Here is a 22366-nt window from a genome sequence, read left to right as displayed (position 1 = left end):
CAGATAGATATTTGCAATAATTTTAGAGTGTAGGTTGTGTTTGACCTATATGGTATAAACTATTCAGGTTTGGAGCCCTGGTGGCTCAGTGGTTAAGAGCTGTAGCTGCTAACCAAAAGGTTCGCAGTTCAGGTCCACCAGCTGCTCCTTGGAAACCCTACAGGGCAGTTCTACTCTGTCTTACAGTGTTGCTATGAGTTGGGATCGACTTGACAGCAAACTGTTTTTTTTTTTAATGTTCAGGTTTTGGAGACTGTGGTTTAGGGAGATGACCTCAGCTGCAGGAATGGGTCCCAAATAGCTAAGTCAAGCAGGGCAATCCCATTTTCTCTGCCACAGTGGCTGCTTCACAAATTGGCATGTGTTTCAACTTGGGTCTTTGAGATGTGATAAGAGGTTTGTGAGAGGATTAGGAAAGCAGCTTCTTCACTTTGATGAGAACATTTCTAGAAGTGACCCTTACTTCTGAGGCCACACACAGCTGCCTCAGAAACATCTTGCCACCGTCTGAGAGATTAAGCTGACTTACAGAGAAGAGGAGAACCTGAAAAACTGCAGGGCAACAGCCAGAGACCTTACAGGGCTGAATATTAGCTCTAACTCTGGACTTTCTCAATTTTGTGAGCTAATCCACCATCTGAGATGGATTTTACATTAGAAAGCATTTAAAACGGACATAACTATCAATGCAACCTAGACTGAATCAATTTAGAGGAGATGGCCCTTTGGGTATTAAATGAAATCAGACATTTGAAAGAGTTGGCTACATCATAAAGAAGAAAAATGGTTAGGAATATTATAGGAAAATCTCAGTCATTTGCTGTAGGGAAGAGTTCTCATGAACTGAAGGCTTTGTAATAGTCAATGCAGTGGTGAGTGCCATCCTCTTTAAAATTGTGATCGATCAATTTTAATATAATTTTACTGTTTTGCTGCACTGTAATTTGTATAACTCATGAGAAACCTTTAGGTCCAAGCACACCTTAAAAGCACTTTTGAAGAAACACATTCTTTAAACTTACATTTTTAAAGATAAAGGAGAAAAACTGGATGTTCCTTTTTTACTTCAGACTTATTCAGTTATTGCCTAATTATACTAATCACATTTAGCTCCTCATTTCGATTTTTAACCTTCTGTCCTTACGCTGACTTTAATAAGGAAAGAGCCCATGGTAAAATCCTTAATTCTCAAACAGCTGTAACATGTGCAGATAACATCATAGAAAGCCCATATCCTTACCTCTGCATCTTCCAATTCGACATCTAAAAAGTCGAAATCCTTAAAAACGCCAAACTGTTGTTCACTGCTATTATCTTCCACAGCTACTTCTTCCTCTTGAATTATGTCTTCTGTTGTAGAAATTAGGCTAGTCTGTTGGTCACCAACTTCTAAATCCTCATTAGAAGAAAATACGACCTGAGGCCCCACCAAAAAAAAAAAATCCATCCATCAGCTTTGCCACTCTACATATGAGACATCATCAACCTAAGAGTCACTGAAGGCCTCATTCCTCAACAAATTTGGAACTTAAATTTGGTCTTCTCGTTAAAGTCTGACTGGCTGAATTCCTAATTAGAATGACTGCCCTGTGTCAAAAGGCGAAGTATTTTTCTTCGTTCTTACTAAACACCATAATAAGGTAAGTTAGAAAAAGCACCTGAGGAGGTAGAACAATTTCCATTTCTTCGTGGAATAACATGATTTTTGAAACCTTAATATATATGCTCATGACTACTCACTGATGGGTTCTTTGGGAGGCCAGATTCTGGACCACAGAGGGAAAGGACATTCATTAGTTTTTCTCTTGTTCTCCGCTACAGCAAATACATAAATAAGTACATGTTAGGATTATTGATAAAAGAAGGCAAATTTGCAAGTTCTCACATACGCAATAAAACCAACTCTTCTATTCTATGAATGTTCAATTTTCATATTCTTTCATGTACCTGTGACAACTGTGGCCTCTTCCAACTAACAGGAACCAAGGCATTAGAATTAGAGCCAGAAGAAGTTGAAGAGGTACTTCTAGTGACAGCAATAACTTTTGGTTTCCCATTCCTTCCAGCGGCACTATGCTGGTCACCGTATTTATTTCCAATAATTGGTGTCTACACAGAAACAAAATACCAGTGTTTAAAGAACCTCAACAGAAATTTATAAATGTTAACAGTATTATCTCTAAAGACATTTTCTACATGCAACCAAAAAAAAAAATAATAATAATAATAACGAAGGAGATTACAAAGCATGAAATAAATGATACGAAATCAAAGGTAACGATGTCTTTTTTTTTTTTAAATCAAGGGACTTTATTGGAGATCTGAGAAGACAACTAGTGAGCTTATTCCTATTTTAAACATATATCTGCTTTCTTTAAAATCCACCTCTACCTTTCCCCCCAAACTAGAAAGTATATCCTCTTTGTAGAATGTTCAGAAAATATAAAAAAGTTTAAAAAAATCATCTGTAATGTCACCACTCAGATTTAATGTCTGCTAATTTTTTTTTAACACTTTAGTGTTTTTTTTCAATGCATGTTGTTAACTGTGCCTCAATAATGTGCTTTAACAAATATTCATGATAAATTAACAACTCCAAAGAGGAAGATGTCTATGTAGCCTCTTACTACAAATCTGATGTGTGATATTTCCAAAATTTATTTCAGTAAACAGTCTATGATGACCCAGAACTCATTTATATTTATTTGGCATCGCGAAGTGTCTTGAACCTATATTTGAAAATAAAACCCAAGCTTATTTGCATGTCATACAAGTCCCTTCATGATCTGGTTCCTGTTTATCTCCCTACCTTCAACTCTCCCCCCTGAACTTCACAACTCTAGCAAAACCGAACTTGAAACTGGTTACCCAAACACACCGTGCTCTTTTACAGACCTATGTTTTGGTACGCGTTGCTCCCTTTGCGTAGAATGTCCATCAAGCAAACCCCTTTTTCAAGAATGACCCCAGGCTTCCAAGGAGGCCTTCTCTGATACAACCACAGCACTATCTAACTATGCTTGGACGTTTACCAAGCTAACCGTGATTTATGCGTCTCTCTCCCATGCTACACATGAGCCCCCAGTCGTACCTGAGTCACTCTACCTCTAGTGTATCTCTCTAGTGTCTACGCATACACTTAAGAATTTATGATGAAACAAGTGGGAATTAAGCATATCAATTGTTTTGAGACTTCATATCACTGCTTCAAACAAAATAATTATTACAGTATCAGTTTTCAATTCTGAAAAAAAAAAAAAAAAATAGTTCTCCATATTTCCATGCTACATACTCCATGTTAGAAATTCTCAGATGTTAGCTAAATTAGCAATAAACATATTATCTACCTTAAAACAAAGAAGTTGTAGATAAATTCTAATAACTAAACTGCAATAAAATTTGTATTTGTATGTATACAATCCTAAGGAGCCCTGGTGGCACAGTGCTTAAAGCGTTTGGCTGCTAACCGAAAGGTCAGCAGTTCAAACCCACCAGCTTCTCCACAGGAGGAAGATGTGTCAATTCGCTTCTGTAAAGATTACAGCCTTGGAAACCCTATGAGGGGGGCAGTTCTACTCTGTCCTATAGCATTGCTATGAGCTGGAATTGATTTGACGGCAACAGGTTTATATACGATCCTAATCAATGAAAAAGCAAGTGATTAGGTCTTCAATTTTTATCTTTCTCAGTCCTCCTGCAATATACTTGCTCAAGAATTTCCTTCTTGAAAAATTCCTCCCCTGGCTTCTAAAAGGCCGTTCCAACTGCTCCAAGACCACCCAACAGAGGTCTCAGGTGCTGGAGAAAAAAAAAAATTAGGGTTTCCTGTGAAGGTCAAAAATCTTTACATGAGATTTGTATTAATAAGCAACACAGGCCCCAGGTTTCCTTCTGGACCAGTGGGTCCTGCCTCTGTCACCCTAAAATATGGGGTTCTTGGGTTTCATTTTATTTTAGCCTTAGTCTCTTTTCAGTTTTCCTTCCACGGTTTCAACTATCCCCTTATACGATGCTAACCAGCTACCACTGAGTCAACTCTGACTCATGCCGACCTCAGGTATGTCAGAGTAGAACTGTGCTCTGGTTAACAGCCAAATGTGTTAACCATTTGTATCACCTAGAAGACTGTACAACACTATGCCCTTTGCCATAGAGTTGATTCAGACTCATGGCAACTCCATACAACACTAAAAACCCTTAAATTCCTATTTCAACACCAAGTATCCTCTAAAACTTTAGATCCCAAAACCTAACTGCTCATTGGACATCTCTATTAGAATGTTCCTTCAGAGTCAACATGTCTCAGATTGAACTCATCATCCCCTCCTTCAATGCAAAGATCAGTTCTCCATGTATTCCCACCCTCTCTAAATGGTACCAACATTCAACCAGTTAGTTGTTCAAGTCACTGTCCTCACTTAGCACCTTCTACTTGCCTGAGTGCAAACACTTAATTGCTAGGCCACTAGGGAAAGGCTGGCAGTTCAAACCCACCCAGAAGCACCTTGGAAGACAGGCCCTGGAGATCTGCTTTCGAAAGGTCACAGCTGTGAAAACCCTGTGGAGCAGTTCTACTCCACATGCATGGGAGGCAGGGGGAGGGTGGCCGCCATGAGTCGGCATGGACAGCAACTAACAACAATAACAACCCTCCCTATCAAATCAGGTCAACCACTTTCTTGATCTTTTTGTAAGCCATCCCTTCTCTCTTTATTTCCTCTGCAATTGCCTTGGGACAGTGCCACATTATCTTTTGCCCAAATTATTCTAACAGATTCCTTACAGATTTACCTTCGTTAAAGGGCTCGGCTGCTAACCAAAAGTTGGCGGTTTGAACCCACCGGCCATTCTTTGGAAGAAAGATGCAGCAGTCAGCTTCCACAAAGATTACAGCCTTAGAAACCCTACGGGGCAGTATTACTGTGTTCTATAGGGTCGCTATGAGTAGGAATTGACTTGATAGCAATTGACTTGGTTTCATTTTTCGTTCTCCCTGGTCTGTTCTCCATCCTGCTGTCAAGAGTAATCTTCTTAAAATGCAAATCCTAGTATTGTTTACTCTAGCTAACAATCCCTTAAATGTTCCTACTGCTTCAAAATAAAACCATTGTCTAACTTTGAGATGTAAGATCCCCACGATCTTGCTCCTTATTCCCCTGTAAAATTTGCTGAAAGTACACTGTACTAGTTGGAAGTCTCCAGAACACCAGACTCACTCAAACTTAACAAGGCTTCATACATGCTGCTTTTTCACAGATTCAACCTCCTTCCTCCTAACTTCCATATGTGCCTAATCTAGGGTTACTTATCTTTCAACACTCAGCTCAGGTATTACCTCCTTCCTGGAAGCACTTCTTTAGGTTAGATGTACACACTATGTATTCCCACAGTACTTTTAACGTAGTTCCAACCAAGCTCTTACCACAATGTTTATTCACCTATTTACCCCAAGAAACTGTTAAGCTTTCTGAGAGCAAATGCCCCCCACCCGCCTTCATTTTCCTAGTTGTCTAATACTGAAAATGGAGCCCCTGGATGGTGTAAAGGTTAACATGTTTGTCTGCCAACTGAAAGCCAAAATGTTGTAGGTTTGAGTCCATCCAGAGGTGCCTTGGAAGAAAGGCTTAGTGATCTACATCGATAAAATCTGCCATAGAAAACCTTATGGAGCACAGTCCTACTCTGACAACACATGCTGTCGCCATGAGTTGTAGTCAACTTGACAGCAAAAGGTAATTCCAAACATGGGCTCCAGAAATGCTTGCTGAATGAAAGAATGAATAAATGAAAATTCCTAGTAGGGTACTTACATCAATCCCTGAGCATCTTACCTCAGATATATCAAAATGAAAATCTAAGGTCTTCCCAGGCAACTCTTTAGAGACATTATTAAAAATTTTAGTGAAAGATATCTCAGGAGAACCTATATCTCCCCCACAGGTCTTGGGGATGTCATTGGGTACGACAAGGCTTGCAGAGCGAGACACTACCAGCTTTAATATGTTGAGGGCTTCCTTCCAGTAAGGACTCTGGTTAAAAACATAATAAACATATAAAAGTTACAAATATATATTTTACTAAAAACACAAATTTAGTGTACATTGTAGATTATGTAAATATTACTTCATAAATTAGTAATTCAACGTGGTATTTATTCCTACAGAAGATCCAACAAATATTTGATGAGTGAGTTTCTTTAACCTTTAAGAAGAAAAGATAGATCTGCTTTAGAAGGAAACATAATTGTTATTTGGTGGGATAAGATGCAAAAGATAAACGGAATCACCAAAGAATCTATGTTTTTTGAATTATCTACAGTCACAGATTTTCAAGGAAATCTAAAAAGTAGTCTAGATTTTCTACCTAAGTAATGGAAACATATTTTAAATACAGTTTTATTACTTTCAGACACAGACTAGAATACAAACTCATGTAGCCAAGCATTTCCATTTGTAAACTTTGCTTTAGTAAACACAAAGAGAACTAGAGTATAAACACGTAATATTAATCTGTAGAGGCTCTTAAAAAGTTTGGTCTTTAAAAAGTTATAGACACCGTGCTGATGTGCTCAGCAAGACCTTCTTAATAGATAGTTCAAAGGTGAAATTCAGTACAGACCAAGTGGTTTCTCACTGTTTACATTTAAATTAAGTCTGATTTTCTACTTTGTAAATATCTGGCACATTACATTAGATACAAAGAGCAACTCCAAAATACAGACTTAAAAGAGTTCCTCTGTTTCTAAAAGTAATATTTTTTCCTTATGTAGACTCTGGTTAAAAATAGAAACATACAAATAGCAATGAGTCACAATCCTCATATCTAGGGATGGTGACTGCTGCCATTTGTGTACATAACTATCCAGTCTTTACTGAAATGCATACTCATCAATATAATTTTTAAAATCACAAGTCAGAATCATATCAATTCAACCCGTAAGATCTTGCTTTTTTGTTACTTAATATTGAGAACATGTTTCCCATGTTATAAATACTCCTGAAAACCTGGTTTATGGATTAATCCTGTCCTTACTCTTGGACACTTACGGTGTCTCTGATTTGTCGTAATTATTGTGGTCACTCACCTGTACATATTTGCCAATAATCTTCATGATCTCCAGGTTAAACTGCTTGACTGGGGCAGCAGAGAGGTCAACATGACTCAAAAGGCTGTAGATGATCTGTAGTAATGACTGCTGCATACTGGACAACCCTTTTTCTAACAACTAAAAATAATATTAAAAAGTATACTTTAATCAGGTTAAAGAAAAATTCCAATATTTAAATTTACATTGAAAAACAAAATTGCTTTAACCCAGGAATTTATGGTTAAATTATCAGAAATGCAGCGCTAACGATAATGTCTATTATTGTCATTTTTCTTAGTTCAGAAAGAAGAATTAGATAATTATTTTTTATTATCATCTTAGTATTTTATTTCCTTAATTAATTTAGTTGAACACATTTCGGGTTAAGAGGAAAACCACTCTACCACCATCACCAAAGAATAACTACACCCAAAACATTCACACCAGCCACTTATTAGCTCTGTGACCTTGAACATTTCTTAATCTCTCTGTGACCTTGAACATTTCTTAATCTCTCTGAGACCTGATTTAAGTGTAAAATAGCAGCACCACCTATATACTTCATAGGGTTTTCAGCAGCAGATTAATGTCATTTTAAATACATGTAGCTAGTTTTAGTAGTTAGTAATAACTTGAGAATTATTAATAATAATAAAAGAATAATTCAGACTGATAAGAGTAACATTTGAGGCAAAACCACTCTCTGTACACAGTGGAAAAACATTGCTAGTATGTGGTACACAACAGGTCATACTTGTAAGTTTCAGGCATTAGAACCCCAGGACTGGATCTTTAGGGAGAACTAAGGTGCCCTGGTGGTGTATCGCTTAAGCACGCAGCTGTTAACCAAACGTCTGGCGGTTTGAACCCACCCAGCAGTTCCTTGGCAGAAAGATCTACCGATCTGCTCCCTTAAAGATTATAGTCTTAATGGTGAGTTTTATGGTAGCACAAATGTGACGCTGGTCTAAGGCCCTGGGTTAAATTCAAAACCAAATTTGGACTGCTTTTATGTTGACTCTGACTCTAAAGATAAAGGTATAAGATAAACACAGTGACATGTATTCATTTAGGCTAGGAAGCTATCAGGTAGGTAGCTCACATTATCAGCTCACTTAAATATAAATTTGATGGTGGCAAACCTATCAAAATCAACACTTTTAAAATTCATACCAGCAATGAAGCACTTTTATGATAGTGATCAGTGACTTAGCCAAGTAAAATATTAGTGCTAGGAGCAGTATTTAAACTGTTTACTCAGCTATAAATAATTTCTTTTAACTTTGTACAGTGTTATAGTTTAATTTCTAGAGGCCAACTTTTTAGAAAAGAAGGTATTCCTTTATTAAAAATTGATAAACATTCTTTTAGGGAATAGGAATTCCTTTCTTGTGAGGTTGTCCTTGTGCCTACTTAATAATGTACGTCCAAGAAATGAAGTTATTTCTTACGCATCCACAAATAAATACTAACATTTTTGCTGTTCTAGGGCTATTTCTTAATAACTCTATTTTCAGTCCCCTGATCATATTTTAGATTAGGAAGCAAATGTATCATTAAATTAAAACTTACCCAGTAAAAATGTCTTTGAATGCTGTATTATTATTCTAGAAAGGATTTCAAAGCCAAGAACCAATTTTGTAGAAACAAAAAGTATAATCATTCACCAGGACCAAGACCGCTAAAAACTTTACCTCTGCAAGATAAGTCACAAGACTAAATGTGGTATCTGAGAAGGAGTCATGCAGGTATCTACACACGACGTTGATCCAGTTAGAACAGTCTCTGGAATATGTGTGTGTGCTGTACAAACTCATCATGTGAGCCAGGTTGACAAGCGTTGGGCACTTTTCTTCTGCACAAACCTAGACAAAAAACAAAATTATTTCATTCAGTTAAAATGAAAACACTTAAACTTGATTTTATATAGTTCATTTATTTAATGAAATAATTTCGATGTGTATCTTAAAGTTTTAATGTATTTCAGTACAGTAGAAAAATTAGATGGAAGAGAAAAAAAGCACAAAGAACTCCTAATAACTTAATAGACAAAATGGGAAGGTGTTTAATATATTAAGCACTACTGAGGGTGCTAAATGCTTTTTTCAGACTGATGTTTTGCAAAACAGTTTTTGGTAAAGCCCATATACAGTTTTGGAAACCCCATACATCGTTCTGTAACTACTTTGTAGAAATTGTTTCCTTTTGTAAAAACCATACACAGTTAAGTGCACAAGTATCCAAACAGGCTGACTCAACCTGGGAATCCTGAGGGAGGTTCAGACCTGCTGTGCCAGAGAGGAAATGCTTTAGTCTCAAGGTGTCCAGCAGATCTCAGTAGAGTAGTCAACTGCAGAGATCCTCAATATGTGTGACAGGCTCAAAGGACTTAGCTGGAGCTCTGATAAAACTGAGTCCTACATCTCCAGTGGATGATAACTCATAGGCTGGACCCCAAATTGGTCTTTGGAAAAGTATCTAAAGTTCTAAGATCCTTAGAGTAATCTTTTAGGGGTCACTTCAAAATGTATTGGCCTGTCAAAGTTTACCTGATACAGTACTATGGAATTCAAACCTACAAATGTTTAGGGGTATCTTACTAACCCAAAGCACCCTCTCAGTCCATTTGTTCCCTAGGTTATAGATAGGTAAGGATGCCCCTCGTCTCGTGTGAGGGATACTTGGGTAATGCAGAACTAGAAAAGGGCCATGCTAGCCTTATACCCCCCATGTATCATAAAGGGCTAACCAGTTGCTGTTGAGTTGATCATGAGTCATGGCAACCCCATGTGTGTCACAGTAGAACTGTGCTCCAAAGGGTTTTCTGCGGGTGATTTTTCAGAAGTAGGTTGCCAGGCATTCTTTAAGGCACCTCTGGGTGGAATCGACCCACCAATCTTTGAGTTAGCAGCCAAGTGCTTACCCATTTGTGCCACCCAGGAGCCCTCATAAAGGGCTAGCCTCATCTCAATTTTTGCTTTTAGTTTTCCTTTGTCATCTTATTAATGTTTTGTGGTATTTTCACAAACTGCCTAGCGTATTTAGTAAACAAAGTAGAGTATGTATTTTCAACTTTCAAATGGATCTTTTACTTTGATAATTCAGAAGACATTTAATATGTTTAGAGGGCCTCAGATTCATCATTTGGGTGTTATTACTAGACAGAGGCTTGTGATATGAAGGTATAAGCCCTATGTAGACACTATTCACCCAGTACAGACAGAACAGAACTGCCTCATGGGATTTCCAAGGCTTTAATCATTCCGGAGGCAGGCTGCCACATCTTTCTTCTGTGGGTGAAATCATAGAAAGCAGCTTATTTCAGCTATTCATCTTTTACCCATAAAATAGGCATCAGGGAGAAAAAGGAAAATTTGTTTGATATGTCTTTTATTCACATTTCAAAATATAATAATTTATCATATTGTAAAAAAAAAAATTGTAAACTCTCACAATTAAGTTCTCTAAAATACGAAAAATTTTCTTGAATAAAACAGATAGATACATAATAGCTTATGAAACAGTTTTTCTAAGACTGATTAAAAAAATCCTATTTTTAAAAAGGGAGAAAATTGCACTGTGCAATTTTATAATAAAGCAAATGACTAAAATTTTAATTTTGGAATTTTTGAATTATCAGGTTAAGATGATTAAAAGAGAAGATGTTTTATCACATACTTTTGTTAGCATACTATTTTTGCCACAATGAATAGCTGAAGAGGACAATATTTGTCTTAAGTATTGCCTCATTTTGAAATTCTGTGCTCTGCAAGTACAACAAGGGATATTTGCATAATGAGGAAGCACATAATGGCAGAAAATTGCTCTCAACAGTTATGAGTGAGAGAATAATTAAGAAATCAATTTAATCCACATCCTGTAGGTTGCTAAAAGCATACAGAGAGGGAACCTTTGTGCGCTGCCCAACAGGAAGAAAACAGACTTAAAAACAATGAGTCACAGAAGGCCAGATTTGATTTTTGAAAAACAAAAGCGACATTTAGGAATTTCCTGCGTCCTGCTGTGATCATGAGAGCAGAGGTTTGACATTCAAGGGGCTGCAACATGGTTAAAGCCAGGCAGGCAGAGCGCCTCACTTATCCCAGCATTCAGCAGGTAGCTGCTATGCGTTAAATGTGTCTACTCCCCTCACTAGGGGTTTTATGCCTTTTTTTCTCTTGAAATCCCAAATTAAGCCAATATACATTTTTTCTCTCATTGTTTTCTTACTCCTAAAGCAAAAAAAAAAAAAAAAGGAAATTAGTGTTTAAAACCTTTTTCTAATGAAGTGTCATTAAAAAAAAAACCCGTTGCCATCAAGTCAATTCTGACTCATGGCGACCCTATAGGACAGAGGAGAACTGCCCCATAGGGTTTCCAAGGAGCAGCTGGTGGATTCAAACTGCCAACTTTTGGTTAGTAGCCAACCTCTTAAACCACGGCACCATCAGGGCTCTAATGTGTCATTAGAATATTAAAATGAAAGTTATTTTAATAAATTTATATTTTGTATCACATTTAGACCAAAGTAATGCAATACATGTTGTTGGTTTCCTTTAGGCAAACACTAATTTATAGAAGGTGATATTTCATTTTTAACAATTATAGTAACTCACCTTCTCTTGATACTTAATGTTCTATTGAATTAGTTTATTAAGTAAAACCAAGAATAGGAGACATTCTTGTCTTATTTCTTACCACTGCCATTTTTGAGAAACTGAGACATGTTTCCATTAATACTGGCTCTTCTTTTTAAATACAGGCTTTAAAAATAATCATGCTAAGAATCTCTCCATATCTAATTTATTTAGAATTTTTATTAAGAATGGATTCAACATCATATTTTATTAAATATTTTCTTGTCTTCTATTACGTATCATCTAACAAGATAATGGAATCCCTGGGTGGTGCAAATGGTTAAGCGCTCAGCTGCTAACCAAAACATTGAGGTTCAAGTTCACCCCACTTCGATGCCTTGGAAAAAATGCTTGGTGATCTATTTCCAAAAAATAAGCCACTGAAAACCTTATGAAGTACAGTTCTACTCTGACATACTTGGTATCGCCATGAGTTGGAAAGGACTCGATAGCAAGTGGTTTGGTTTTATCAAGATCATACTCAGGCTCTTGTTACTGTGATTAATTGGGCCGGTACTATTTTTTCACTACCCTGGCATCCAGAGATAAGTTTGCCCTTGGGAAAAAAAAAAAATTTTTTTTTTTTTTACCAGTGTTAAAATCTGGGCCATGGAGAGGTGAGTGTTTTATTTGGCTTTCTGCTGGCTTGCTCTTTCCATTTACTGTTGTGCTACTTGTTAAACGAATCACAACTCTTAAAAAATTTGCTCATTTAAAAAGCTATTCCAGAGAATTTTATTTGCTGTGCCCTTTTGTTGCAAACTTTACTGATTTTTCTCCCAGTGCATTTAGCTAGGATATCTTATGTTGCTATGCCCTCTCCTCTCCTCGTTCACATAACTTCCTGTTGGACACACATAATTCATTAATTCATATAACTGTTTCTTTTTTTAGTTGTTAAAAAAAAAGCTTTTGTTCCAACACTCAATGATTGATGACAAAATAAGAAAATTAATTAGGAGTTAAATTTAAGCAGAAGACAAGCTATTTGAGAGTTCTTTTTTTTTTCTTAAAAGAAATTATTAAAAATATAAAACATCAAAATCACATTCTTTTAAAATTAAGAGCTGTAATATTTTTAAGCAAATATTAACAGATGATCTAAAAAAAGCTACATTTGTTTTCAAAGCTCTATGATGAGAAAGAAAGAGCCAAATAAGGAAGAAAATAAGAACGAAGGGAGCAGGGAAAGAAGATGAAGAGAAAGAATGTTAAAAGGAAAAAGGCAAACATAAAAGGACAGCATTCAGAATCCCTAAATATATTATATCCATTTCTTCCTTGGGACCTTTGCACTTTGCGCTTTGGGCTAGAAAACTTTCACTCCCAGCTGAGCTTCCTGCCACTATCCAGAGATCTTACTTTGGTTATTCCTATTAGGCCTTCAATGTCAGCTCAGAAATGACCTCCTCTAGGAAGACCTTTGATGTATGAGTTCCTAGAGTCCTTTGCCTCTCATTGCACTTATTATACTGTATTGTGGTTGTCTACACACTCTTCTGCATCTCCCTCTATAAGCTCCACAAGGGTAAGTATCCTAACTATTTTGTTTATCACTGTACTCCCAGCACCTAACCCAGTGCTAAGTCAATATTTGGTAGCGAAGAAATGAATGAATGAGCAACTGACAGGCAGGGGATAAAAGAGGGAAACAGAGTAGAAAGACTCAAAGGAGTGTTACTCTAGTTAAATAATTTGATTCACTGTCATTTGAGCAGTTGTAACTTACATCAACTTTATAGAACTCCTTTATATGCCTAACAAGAATAAAAATTTAGATGCAAAATTCACATAGGAAGTGACAGTAAAAAGAGATTTTTAAGAATTTTTAAGAGAGTTCCCCCTTTAAGATAAAATCCAGAATGACTTCCCTATAGCGTTATCTTGCAGCATAACATTTGCTTACCTTTGCTATTCGACTAGCTGTTTCTTTGCAAAACTGAGTTGGGCTGTCAAAATGCTGGATTAAGTGAGGCAATAAGCAAAGGATGTTAAGAGGAAAGCCTATCAAAAAAAAAAAAAGCAAACAATAACTAATTTTATTGCATATTACTTTAAAAGTTTTTTTTTTTTTTTTTTAAATGGTTCCAGAAACCATTTTCTTTACATTTCCTGGGATATGTGATCCTCTACATTCTTTTTTGGCTTTTACCAAATAATTTGAGCTCTCTCACATAAAACAATATTATAACTGTTTGCGGAAAAGCAGAAATTAGTAGATTCCAAAACAAATGGTTAATTTACATTTCACCGCATTAAAAGCGAGGTGTTGGTGCAATGACGTTCACATCACCTGACAGCTGGGAAGGATCCACCAACGTGTGTTTGGAGACAGCGATGAGTTTACTGAGGAGGTGCACGGTCATTTCTTGGGTAGATACTGAGGTAAAACCCTTAAGGAAGAGCTGTTGAAGGCCTGGGAAATTACTCCACTTCAGTTTGCTTTGTACATTTTCAATCTTCTCTCGACTCTCTGATTTGTCCAAAGGCAAATGGATAAGCAGTTTGTTGAGAAGCCTGAGAGCCAGGAGGTATTCATATTCATAATCTGATTCTAATAAAGATGCTGCTATCCAAAAAATGGTGGCCATCAGGTTGGTAGGCTCAGTAGTGGACTGCACATCATACAGTCCTTTCTCTCGTAGAGAGGAAAGGCTTCTAGTCCTTGCTAAACTATTGCTATGGTTTATCCGTCCATCCATTATATCCAGTGTGTTACTCCGCTGCCGGTCACCTCTTCGGTCACCAATTAAACTTAATCTTAAAGAGTTACTTCTTGCGTTACTGTTATATCCCAAATAACTACTACTATTAATGGGACTTGTGCTTAGATTGAGTTGTCCAGTGCTTTTCCTGTTAGCTGCATACTTGTTTCCCATTATAGGATCATGGTATGAGGGTCTTTAAAAAAAAAAAAAAAACAGATAAATGCAAGTACAATCGCTTCTTTTGATACATTAATTTTGCTCTTGAAAACAGTGAAAAACAGTAACTTATCAGTTAAAAATTCTTTTGAGTATATCTGACTTTGCTTTTATCAGATTTCAGTTCTCTCCTCCCTATTAAAATGTGTCATAGCACCTTTCCTTTGAGTTGGGATGAAGTTTGACTTGTAAATAAAATTCTGCTACAGTAATCATTGATAACTTTCAAATCTGGGATTGAAGTATACATTATGTCCAAAGCAGACCTCATCTATCTTATCCCTCAGCCTTCCTGGCCCTGGTGTCCTTATTTCTGTCAGTGGCGTACTATTTCCACAACCACCTAGCTCGAAAATTGTTTTTGATTTCTTCTTCTCCCTCACATCCAATCACCACTAATTTAAAAACTATTAACTGAAGGCTTCCTACCGGTGCCAGGCAGTATGCAAAGTGATAGGAATGTTAAGATAAAATCTATTGCAGGAGATAGGTATGTAAATGGATGAATTTATAGCCTGTTAATTGCTGTTACTAAAATATAAAGAAAATACTGTGAGGACCCTAAGGACAGAATAATTAACACTGCCTTGGGACAGTTAGGAATGCTTAGCCAGGAGGTAAAATTTGAGACGGGACTTAGAGGATGAGTTGGATTTCAGGGTCTGCAAGGCAAAGAGGAAAGGAGGAGTCCTTAGGTAGTACAAAGGTTAATACACTCTGCTGCTAACCAAAAGTTTGGATGCTCAACTCTTTGGAAGAAAGGCCTGGTGATCTATTTGTAGAGAACCAACCACGGCACACAGTTCTACTCTGACACATAAGGGGTTGCCATGAGTTGGAACTGACTTGACGGCAACTGGTTTTTAAGGCAGAGAAAGTGGGAGGAGAGGCTACAGCAAGGACAAGGGACAGTATGCCAAAAGTGAAAGGAGTCCTAAGGGGCCTGGCATGTCTGGGGAGCAATGGAACGTTCAGCATGGCAGGAATGGCAGTGGTTAACGCAGCCTCGGTGGCGCTGTAGAAACATCTCTAGCCAGGACATTAGAAGGCATTGCCACTATCAGCTCTATGACTTTTCACAAGTCTTCACTTTCTGAAGTTAATGTTTCCACTGGTTATCCATCAGATTCTTTTAGTATTATGCCCACTACCAATTTAACAATAATATAATATTATAATTACACATATTTAGCTATTAAAGTTCTACATATATATGTACAGGTTGCCTGGCTTAAATTCTTACTGAGAAAGTGCAGAAAGAAGATCGTAATGCTTCATTGTTTCAGCCAAAGTATCAATTGCAGATTCCAATGTGAGAAGAAGCTCAATCACAAAACCCTGCAAAACAGAGCAGCTTTTAATAAATATGCTGTGGAGAAAGAAAACGCAATGGACTTCCTGATGAGAGTTAAAAACAGAACAATCTCCACAGTAATATTACAAAATGATTAAACAATCTCCACATTATTATTACAAAATGATTAAACTCTTGGGCAACGTGATCTTGCTGATTGATGAAAACTCATCAAACTAATTGAATAAATTGATTGTAATAGCACCACAATTCACCCAAAATTCAGGCCAGAAATCTAAGGGTCACCCTTGATTCTTTCTCTCACATCCTAAATGGAATCCATCAGAAACTCTTAAAAATATTACTGCTAAATATTTAAAAATCAGACCCCTTTTTCTCTATTTCCTTAAAAAAACTTCCCTTAATCTAAGCTGCCACCATGTTAGCTTGAACTCCTTTAAATAGCCTCTTAACTGACCTCTCTTGCTTTCACTCTTACTCTTCTGAGATATCCACCCAGCTGCCAGACTAATTTTTTTTAATTGAACTTTAGATGAAGGTTTACAGAACAAACTAGTTTCTCAACAAACACACATTGTTGTATTGTTGTATGACATTGGTTAGCAACACCACGACAGGTCGACACTCTCCCTTCTTGACCTTGAGTTTCCTATTACCAGCTTTCCTGTTCCCTCCTGCCTTCCAGTCCCTGCCCCAGGGCTGGCATGCCCCTTTAGTCTTGTTTTGTTCCACGGGCCTGTTCAATCTTTGGCTGAAGGGTGTACTGCAGGAGTGACCTCATTACTGAGCTGACAGGGTATCCGGGGCCACACTCTCAGGGTTTCTCCAGTCTCTGTCAGGCCAGCAAGTCTGGTCTTTCTTTTTGAGTTAGAATTTTGTTCTACATTTTTCTCCAGCTCTGTCCTCTTTTTTTTCTGTTGTGATCACCTTCTATCGTGATCCCTGTCAGAGCAGTCAGTGGTGGTATCCAGGTACCATCTCGTGGTACTGGACACAGTCTGATGAAGGCCCAGACTAATTTTTGAAAAATGCAAATCATGTCCTGTCACTCTCTTTTCAAAATCTTTGAGTGGTTTCCCATCAAATTTGGGTAAAATCTCACCTCTTACCACGGCCTAGTAGGCCTCAGGTGACCTGGGCCTGCTGACTTTCCCAATCTCCTGCCACTGGCTCCCAATTCCCAATCCACTATACTTTAGACACACTGGTTTTCTTGATGTTCCTTAAAGAGGTCTACTGAGTCCACCTCAGGGCTTTGCACTTGTTATTCCTACTCCCTCTGCTTACAATGTTATTCCCCAGATTAGCACATGGCCCACTTCATTTGAATATCTGTTCAAAAATCACCTTCTGAGATGGCCATAGATAAAAGAGCTCCCCTCCCTTATCACTTCAACAATTTATTCTACATTATTTTTGCAGCACTTATCACTGAAATTGTGTTATATATTAGTAATAGATTAAAGGCCTGCTTCTGCAATGGAATGTAAGTGTCAGAATGCCAGGAACTTTGTCTTGTTCAGTGCCTAAATAGTGCTGGGTCCATGGTAGGTACTTGAGAAATACCTGCTGAATGAATGAATTTCTCATCAGATAATGTTGAAATCATTAGTCTGTATAGGCTTATGTTCTCAAGTTGCAATATCTTACTTAATTTATCTTAAAAAGTTAAATTCCCCGTTCCTCTTTATATTTAAATTTAACTGCTATCTCTTTTACCTTGTAGCCATTCCAGGGTACTATTCAACTCGTTGTGTGTGTGTAAAGCTTTCTCTGATAGGCAACAGACTATCTGATTTAATTAATATGTTATTACATATTAATTAGAAAACTTTGTTTCTTAATTCACTGCCTGCTTGTTAACATTTGATGCTAATATTTCTATATTGGTCCAGCTGCAGCAATCGACAGTTGGCAATATGTTTTGACAACTTGTGGCTGTTCAGTAAGTGCTGAAAGAACTTAATGAAATACCTGTGCATCTTCTCCAGGATCCCCTACAGTTTCTACAAGTCTGGAGAGAACATCAGAAAGTGTAGTTGCAGAAAGAGGCTGCTTTAGGGCCCTGAAAATCTGAAAGGATCTCCCAGCATAGTGTCGAGAAGAGCAAGAAAGTGCTGTTTGCAGAGCAACTTCACTAAGATGATGTTCCAAATGAATTCCTTCTGGAAAAACAAATGAGAGCATTAGGTGGTTCTTGTTTTTCATATTATAGGGGTTATGATCAGGTGCTAATCATTGTAAACCCAATACCTAGCACAATACCTGGCATACAGCAGGCATTCATAAGTATTTTATAAGTCATTGCTTTTTCTCTTCATTAAACTCTTTGTATTTCAGATGATTCTTCATTCTAATCTTTAGGAAAGCTATTCTTGAGACCAGGGATTCTCAAACTCAGCACTACTGCCGTTCTGGACTGGATAATTCTTTGTTGGGAGGAGCTGTCCTGTGCAATTTGGGATGTTTAGCAATATCCCTAGTCTATATTCACTAAATTCCAGTAGCAACCCCTGCCCCCTCAGTTGTGACAACCAAAAATATCTCCACACATTGCCAAATTCTCCCAGGCAGCAAAATCCCTTCCAGTTAAGAACTATTGCTTTAGACAAATACATTTTTACTAAGATTTTCAAAATGTTATTACATTTTATATCACAGAGTCCCGTTCCAGCATAAAAGTGAATTTTAACTCATGGTACCATATGCCCCTTTAATGCAATTCTCTCATAAAACACAAGCTTATTGCAGTTTTATGATGCCGTCATCCACAAAGCTAAGGAGTCCAGAATGTCGCAGGCAGTATTCTTATTTTAAAATAGTAACTGAATTTTTTTCCCAACCAAAAAAATATGCTAAATAAAATCTGTTACCAAGTTTTAAAATATCTGTGTTAAACTTTTTATTGAGACATATCAACTATCAACTTTTGTTAGGCATTAGGAGAAATTTTAACAACACATTAAAATGATATCTCATTAAACGTAAATGTTATCTGAAATATTTAATGAAAGATACCTGAGCTGGATTGCTTAAAAACAGAAACCACATGTTTCAAAAACGTAGTTAACTGTTCGGCACTCTTTATGCTAGGATTCTTGGCAGAAACATCCTCATGGTTCCAGAGGGGCCCTCTTTTTCTGAAAACACAGCACAGATATCATTCCCTATGTTTTAAAGTTACATTAAGAGTTTTACTGATACTTGCCTTAAGCACACCTTCACAATTAGAAAGTATAGTAGTTGAATAAATCAAACAGCATGTCACAAAGTCTACTAATACATTGCACGCGCGTGGAGATGTAATACAGGCAGTCCCCAGGTTATGAACATCCAACTTATAGACTACCCGCACTTGCCCTTTTATGTTATGTAAATCTGTCCTCACTTTGAAACGACTGAACCAACCCCTTCTTGCAACAAATTTCTTTGTCAAAGTCACCTTCGCTTGCTGCACGTGCAGCTTTTAAATCACTGAAAAAGCTTCAAGCCTATTCTTGCACTAAGAAAGGCTAAATAACTGTATGCACCTGTCCCAGCTTACCTACACATTCGACTTAAAAACACAGTAAGGAACGGATCTCATTCATAACCTGGGGACGGCCTGTAGTCTATACCAAGATGGAGAAGATCCAGGTTACATATAATCTCAAAGTCTTCCATCACTGCAGCCAAAATCTCTCAGAGATGGTAGGGAAAAGATGACAAATTTTGTCAAATGAGAAGAGGACTGCTTATTGCTTATGTGTTACAGGTCAGAATATTCTAATCTGTGAAAGCTAGACTGCAGTTGGAGTCTCTTGGTGACTAACAGGCTCAGCAACTAACTGAAAGGTTGGAGGTACCTCAGAACAAAGGCCTGGATATCTACTTCTGAAAAATCAGCCACAGAAAACCCTATGGAGCCCCTGGGGTTGCCATGAGTCAGAACTGATTCAACAGAAAACTGGTAGACTGTAATTAGATTATAACACAAAGAAAGTATCTGAGTAAATGCAGAGAAAATAACTTACTGGCTAAAGCTGCAAGAAAAGTTTAGGACTGAGCAATAGCCTGTTGGTTCTTTCTTTAAACTGTCTCTGCATTCTCAAGGCTACTACCTTGGTTGAGCCCCTTATTGCCATGGGCCCTAAGTGCCCTGAAAACCTCTTAGTTAGTCAAGCTGTCTCCAAGCCCTTCCATCTCTAAATTCATCCTGTACATTGCTCTGAGGCTGATTTTCTCAACACATTTATTTAACTATCCCTGGACCCCTGGTGGCACAGTGGTTAGGAGCTCAGCTGCTAACCAAAAGGTCTACAGTTTCAATCTACCAGCTGCTCCTTAGAAACCCTATGGGGCAGTTCTACTCTGTCCTATAGGATTACTATGAGTTGGAATCTACTCAATGGTAACAGGCATTTTTTTGCGGGGGCGGGGGGAGGCGCAGGGGTTTGCCCTCCCCACTTACAGCTCAAAGATTTCAATGTCTCCTTTCTTGAAAGATAAAGATCTCTAAATGTATGGCCCAAGCTTCATGGCCCACAAGGTCGGCTTCTCTCTAGCTTTCGAGCCTTGTCTTGAGACACTTTTTCCTCAGCCATTAACAGTCAGGCTGGATTTCCAAAGACACCCTTACTCACCATTTCCAAACACACTTTGTTTTCTCATGCCCCTATGATTTTGCTTTCACCCGTTTTTCCCCCAGCTATTTTTCTTCTCTACTTCCAGCGCCTTGCAAAGAGTAGACCATACTAAATATGTGGTGACTGACTGATAATGTAGCTAATCAAAGTAGAATATGTATTCAGATAACACCGTATTCTTCACGGACACTGAGCATCCAGATGCTAATGAGGCCCTTCTTGGGGATAACTGTGTGAATGCAAAAGAATAAAGCCTATGATGGCTGCATCATAATTTTCAAAAATTGCATAACAGAAATCTGTGTATTTCAAATCAGTATCACTTCTGAAAACAAACGTATGGTCCAAAACAGCTGACAAATGAAAGAGGTACTTAACACATGTATTGCTGGAACGGTAAGAGCTGTAAGCGTTACCTTGAGGTAATGAATTCCATGAGGGTTTTTACTTTTCCATCCTGCTCTACTGAGATGTCAACCTCATTGAGGAGAGTGGTATGCAGATGTGAAATGGCAGCGCTGTTATTTCCTAAGCTGATACTAGAAGAGGTAGAACTTGAGCTAAGCCCTGAGTCAGTCATAGGGGAGGGCTGGTAATCAGGTATAAAATCGTTAACACCTGCTGAAAGAGAACAAGATTGTCATGAACATCTAAGCATGAAAGAACCTCACAGGACACTTAAAAAAGCAAACTACTGTTTCTTATTGATTACTGTATTTTTATGCAAATAATGCATGCTTTCTGTGTCTGTTTTTTTTTTTTTTTACATGCTGCCATTAAAATCAGCATAGCACAATTATGAAAATAACTTGTGGGAGGGGGCACAGTTGGTACACAAACATAGAAGATGCGTGTTATTTGTATAAAACTACGGTATACGGGACACATGAGGAAATCTGCTAGTACTGGCTGATTCCAATCAGTACTCCTAATGGACCCTCATTAGCACCAACCACGTAGAAGGAGTTTTTAGCAAAGACCATTATCACAGCCTAACGCTAGAACTATTTGGATTTACAGTGTACTCCTTTGCTGCCATCTGCTGAACAAAGTTCAGAGTGGCAGTTTTCCCATATTTTGGCGTATTTTCTCAGCATTTATTATTAAGTCAGTCACATTTTTAAAATGGGAACAGATTTTTAATTTCTTATGGAAAGGACTCAACATTTTTGCTTTATTTTACTCAAAGAAAGGCTGTTTTAAAGTCTTTGTAATATTTATACTATGTCAATTAGTGAACAATTTATTTTAAAAGGTTATTACTATTGCTCATATTTACAAATGGCTTAATGGAGCCTTAAAAACAACGAACTATGAAACTGTGAGTAAAGTTGGCTTGATATAAAAAGGCAGTAAACTTTATTCCATTCCTTTTTTAATCAGAGTTTTAAAAGGCTAATTTCCTAATTTTTTTTTTTGTTTTACTATGTACAAGGATTTAAGTAAATATAGGGCTTTAACCAAGTAACTTTTTTTTTTTTTAAGTTTCTCTGTGCTTTAAGTGAAAGTTTACACATCAAGTCAGTCTCTAATACAAAACCTTACAGACACCTTGCTATATACTCCTAGTTGCTCTCCCCCTAATGAGACAGCACATTCTTTCTCTCCACCCTGTTTCCGTGACCATTCAGCCAGCTTCTATCCCTCTCGGCCTTCACATCTCCCCTCCAGACAGGAGCTGCCCAGACGATAGTCTCATGTGTCTACTTGATCCAAGAAGCCTACTCCTCATCAGTATCATTTTCTGTCTTATAGTCCAGTCCAATCCTTGTCTGGAG

At 37.5% G+C, this 22366-nt stretch overlaps 1 protein-coding gene across 11 annotated transcripts in view; it reads right to left on the bottom strand.

Annotated features, from left to right (window-relative positions):
- FRYL (FRY like transcription coactivator) overlaps positions 1 to 22366 on the bottom strand; it is a 272999-nt gene that overhangs the window by 36483 nt on the left and 214150 nt on the right. For 7 of the 11 annotated variants that reach the window (XM_064285836.1, XM_064285835.1, XM_064285834.1 and 4 more), the window contains 12 exons: positions 21005 to 21209; positions 18982 to 19103; positions 17938 to 18128; positions 15892 to 15986; positions 14018 to 14625; positions 13631 to 13728; positions 8782 to 8952; positions 7085 to 7225; positions 5832 to 6029; positions 1948 to 2109; positions 1741 to 1815; positions 1241 to 1417 (listed from right to left, as the gene is read on the bottom strand). In XM_064285836.1, the coding sequence (XP_064141906.1) occupies positions 1241 to 1417; positions 1741 to 1815; positions 1948 to 2109; positions 5832 to 6029; positions 7085 to 7225; positions 8782 to 8952; positions 13631 to 13728; positions 14018 to 14625; positions 15892 to 15986; positions 17938 to 18128; positions 18982 to 19103; positions 21005 to 21209 (2243 nt within the window). The remainder of the gene's footprint in view (positions 1 to 1240; positions 1418 to 1740; positions 1816 to 1947; positions 2110 to 5831; positions 6030 to 7084; positions 7226 to 8781; positions 8953 to 13630; positions 13729 to 14017; positions 14626 to 15891; positions 15987 to 17937; positions 18129 to 18981; positions 19104 to 21004; positions 21210 to 22366) is intronic. The other 4 variants (XM_064285840.1, XM_064285844.1, XM_064285839.1 and 1 more) reach the window with 3 other exon arrangements.

Source organism: Loxodonta africana, chromosome 5 (genome assembly GCF_030014295.1).
Source record: "Loxodonta africana isolate mLoxAfr1 chromosome 5, mLoxAfr1.hap2, whole genome shotgun sequence".
Classification (NCBI taxonomy): domain Eukaryota; kingdom Metazoa; phylum Chordata; class Mammalia; order Proboscidea; family Elephantidae; genus Loxodonta; species Loxodonta africana.
This window is presented reverse-complemented; position numbering and strand designations above follow the sequence as displayed.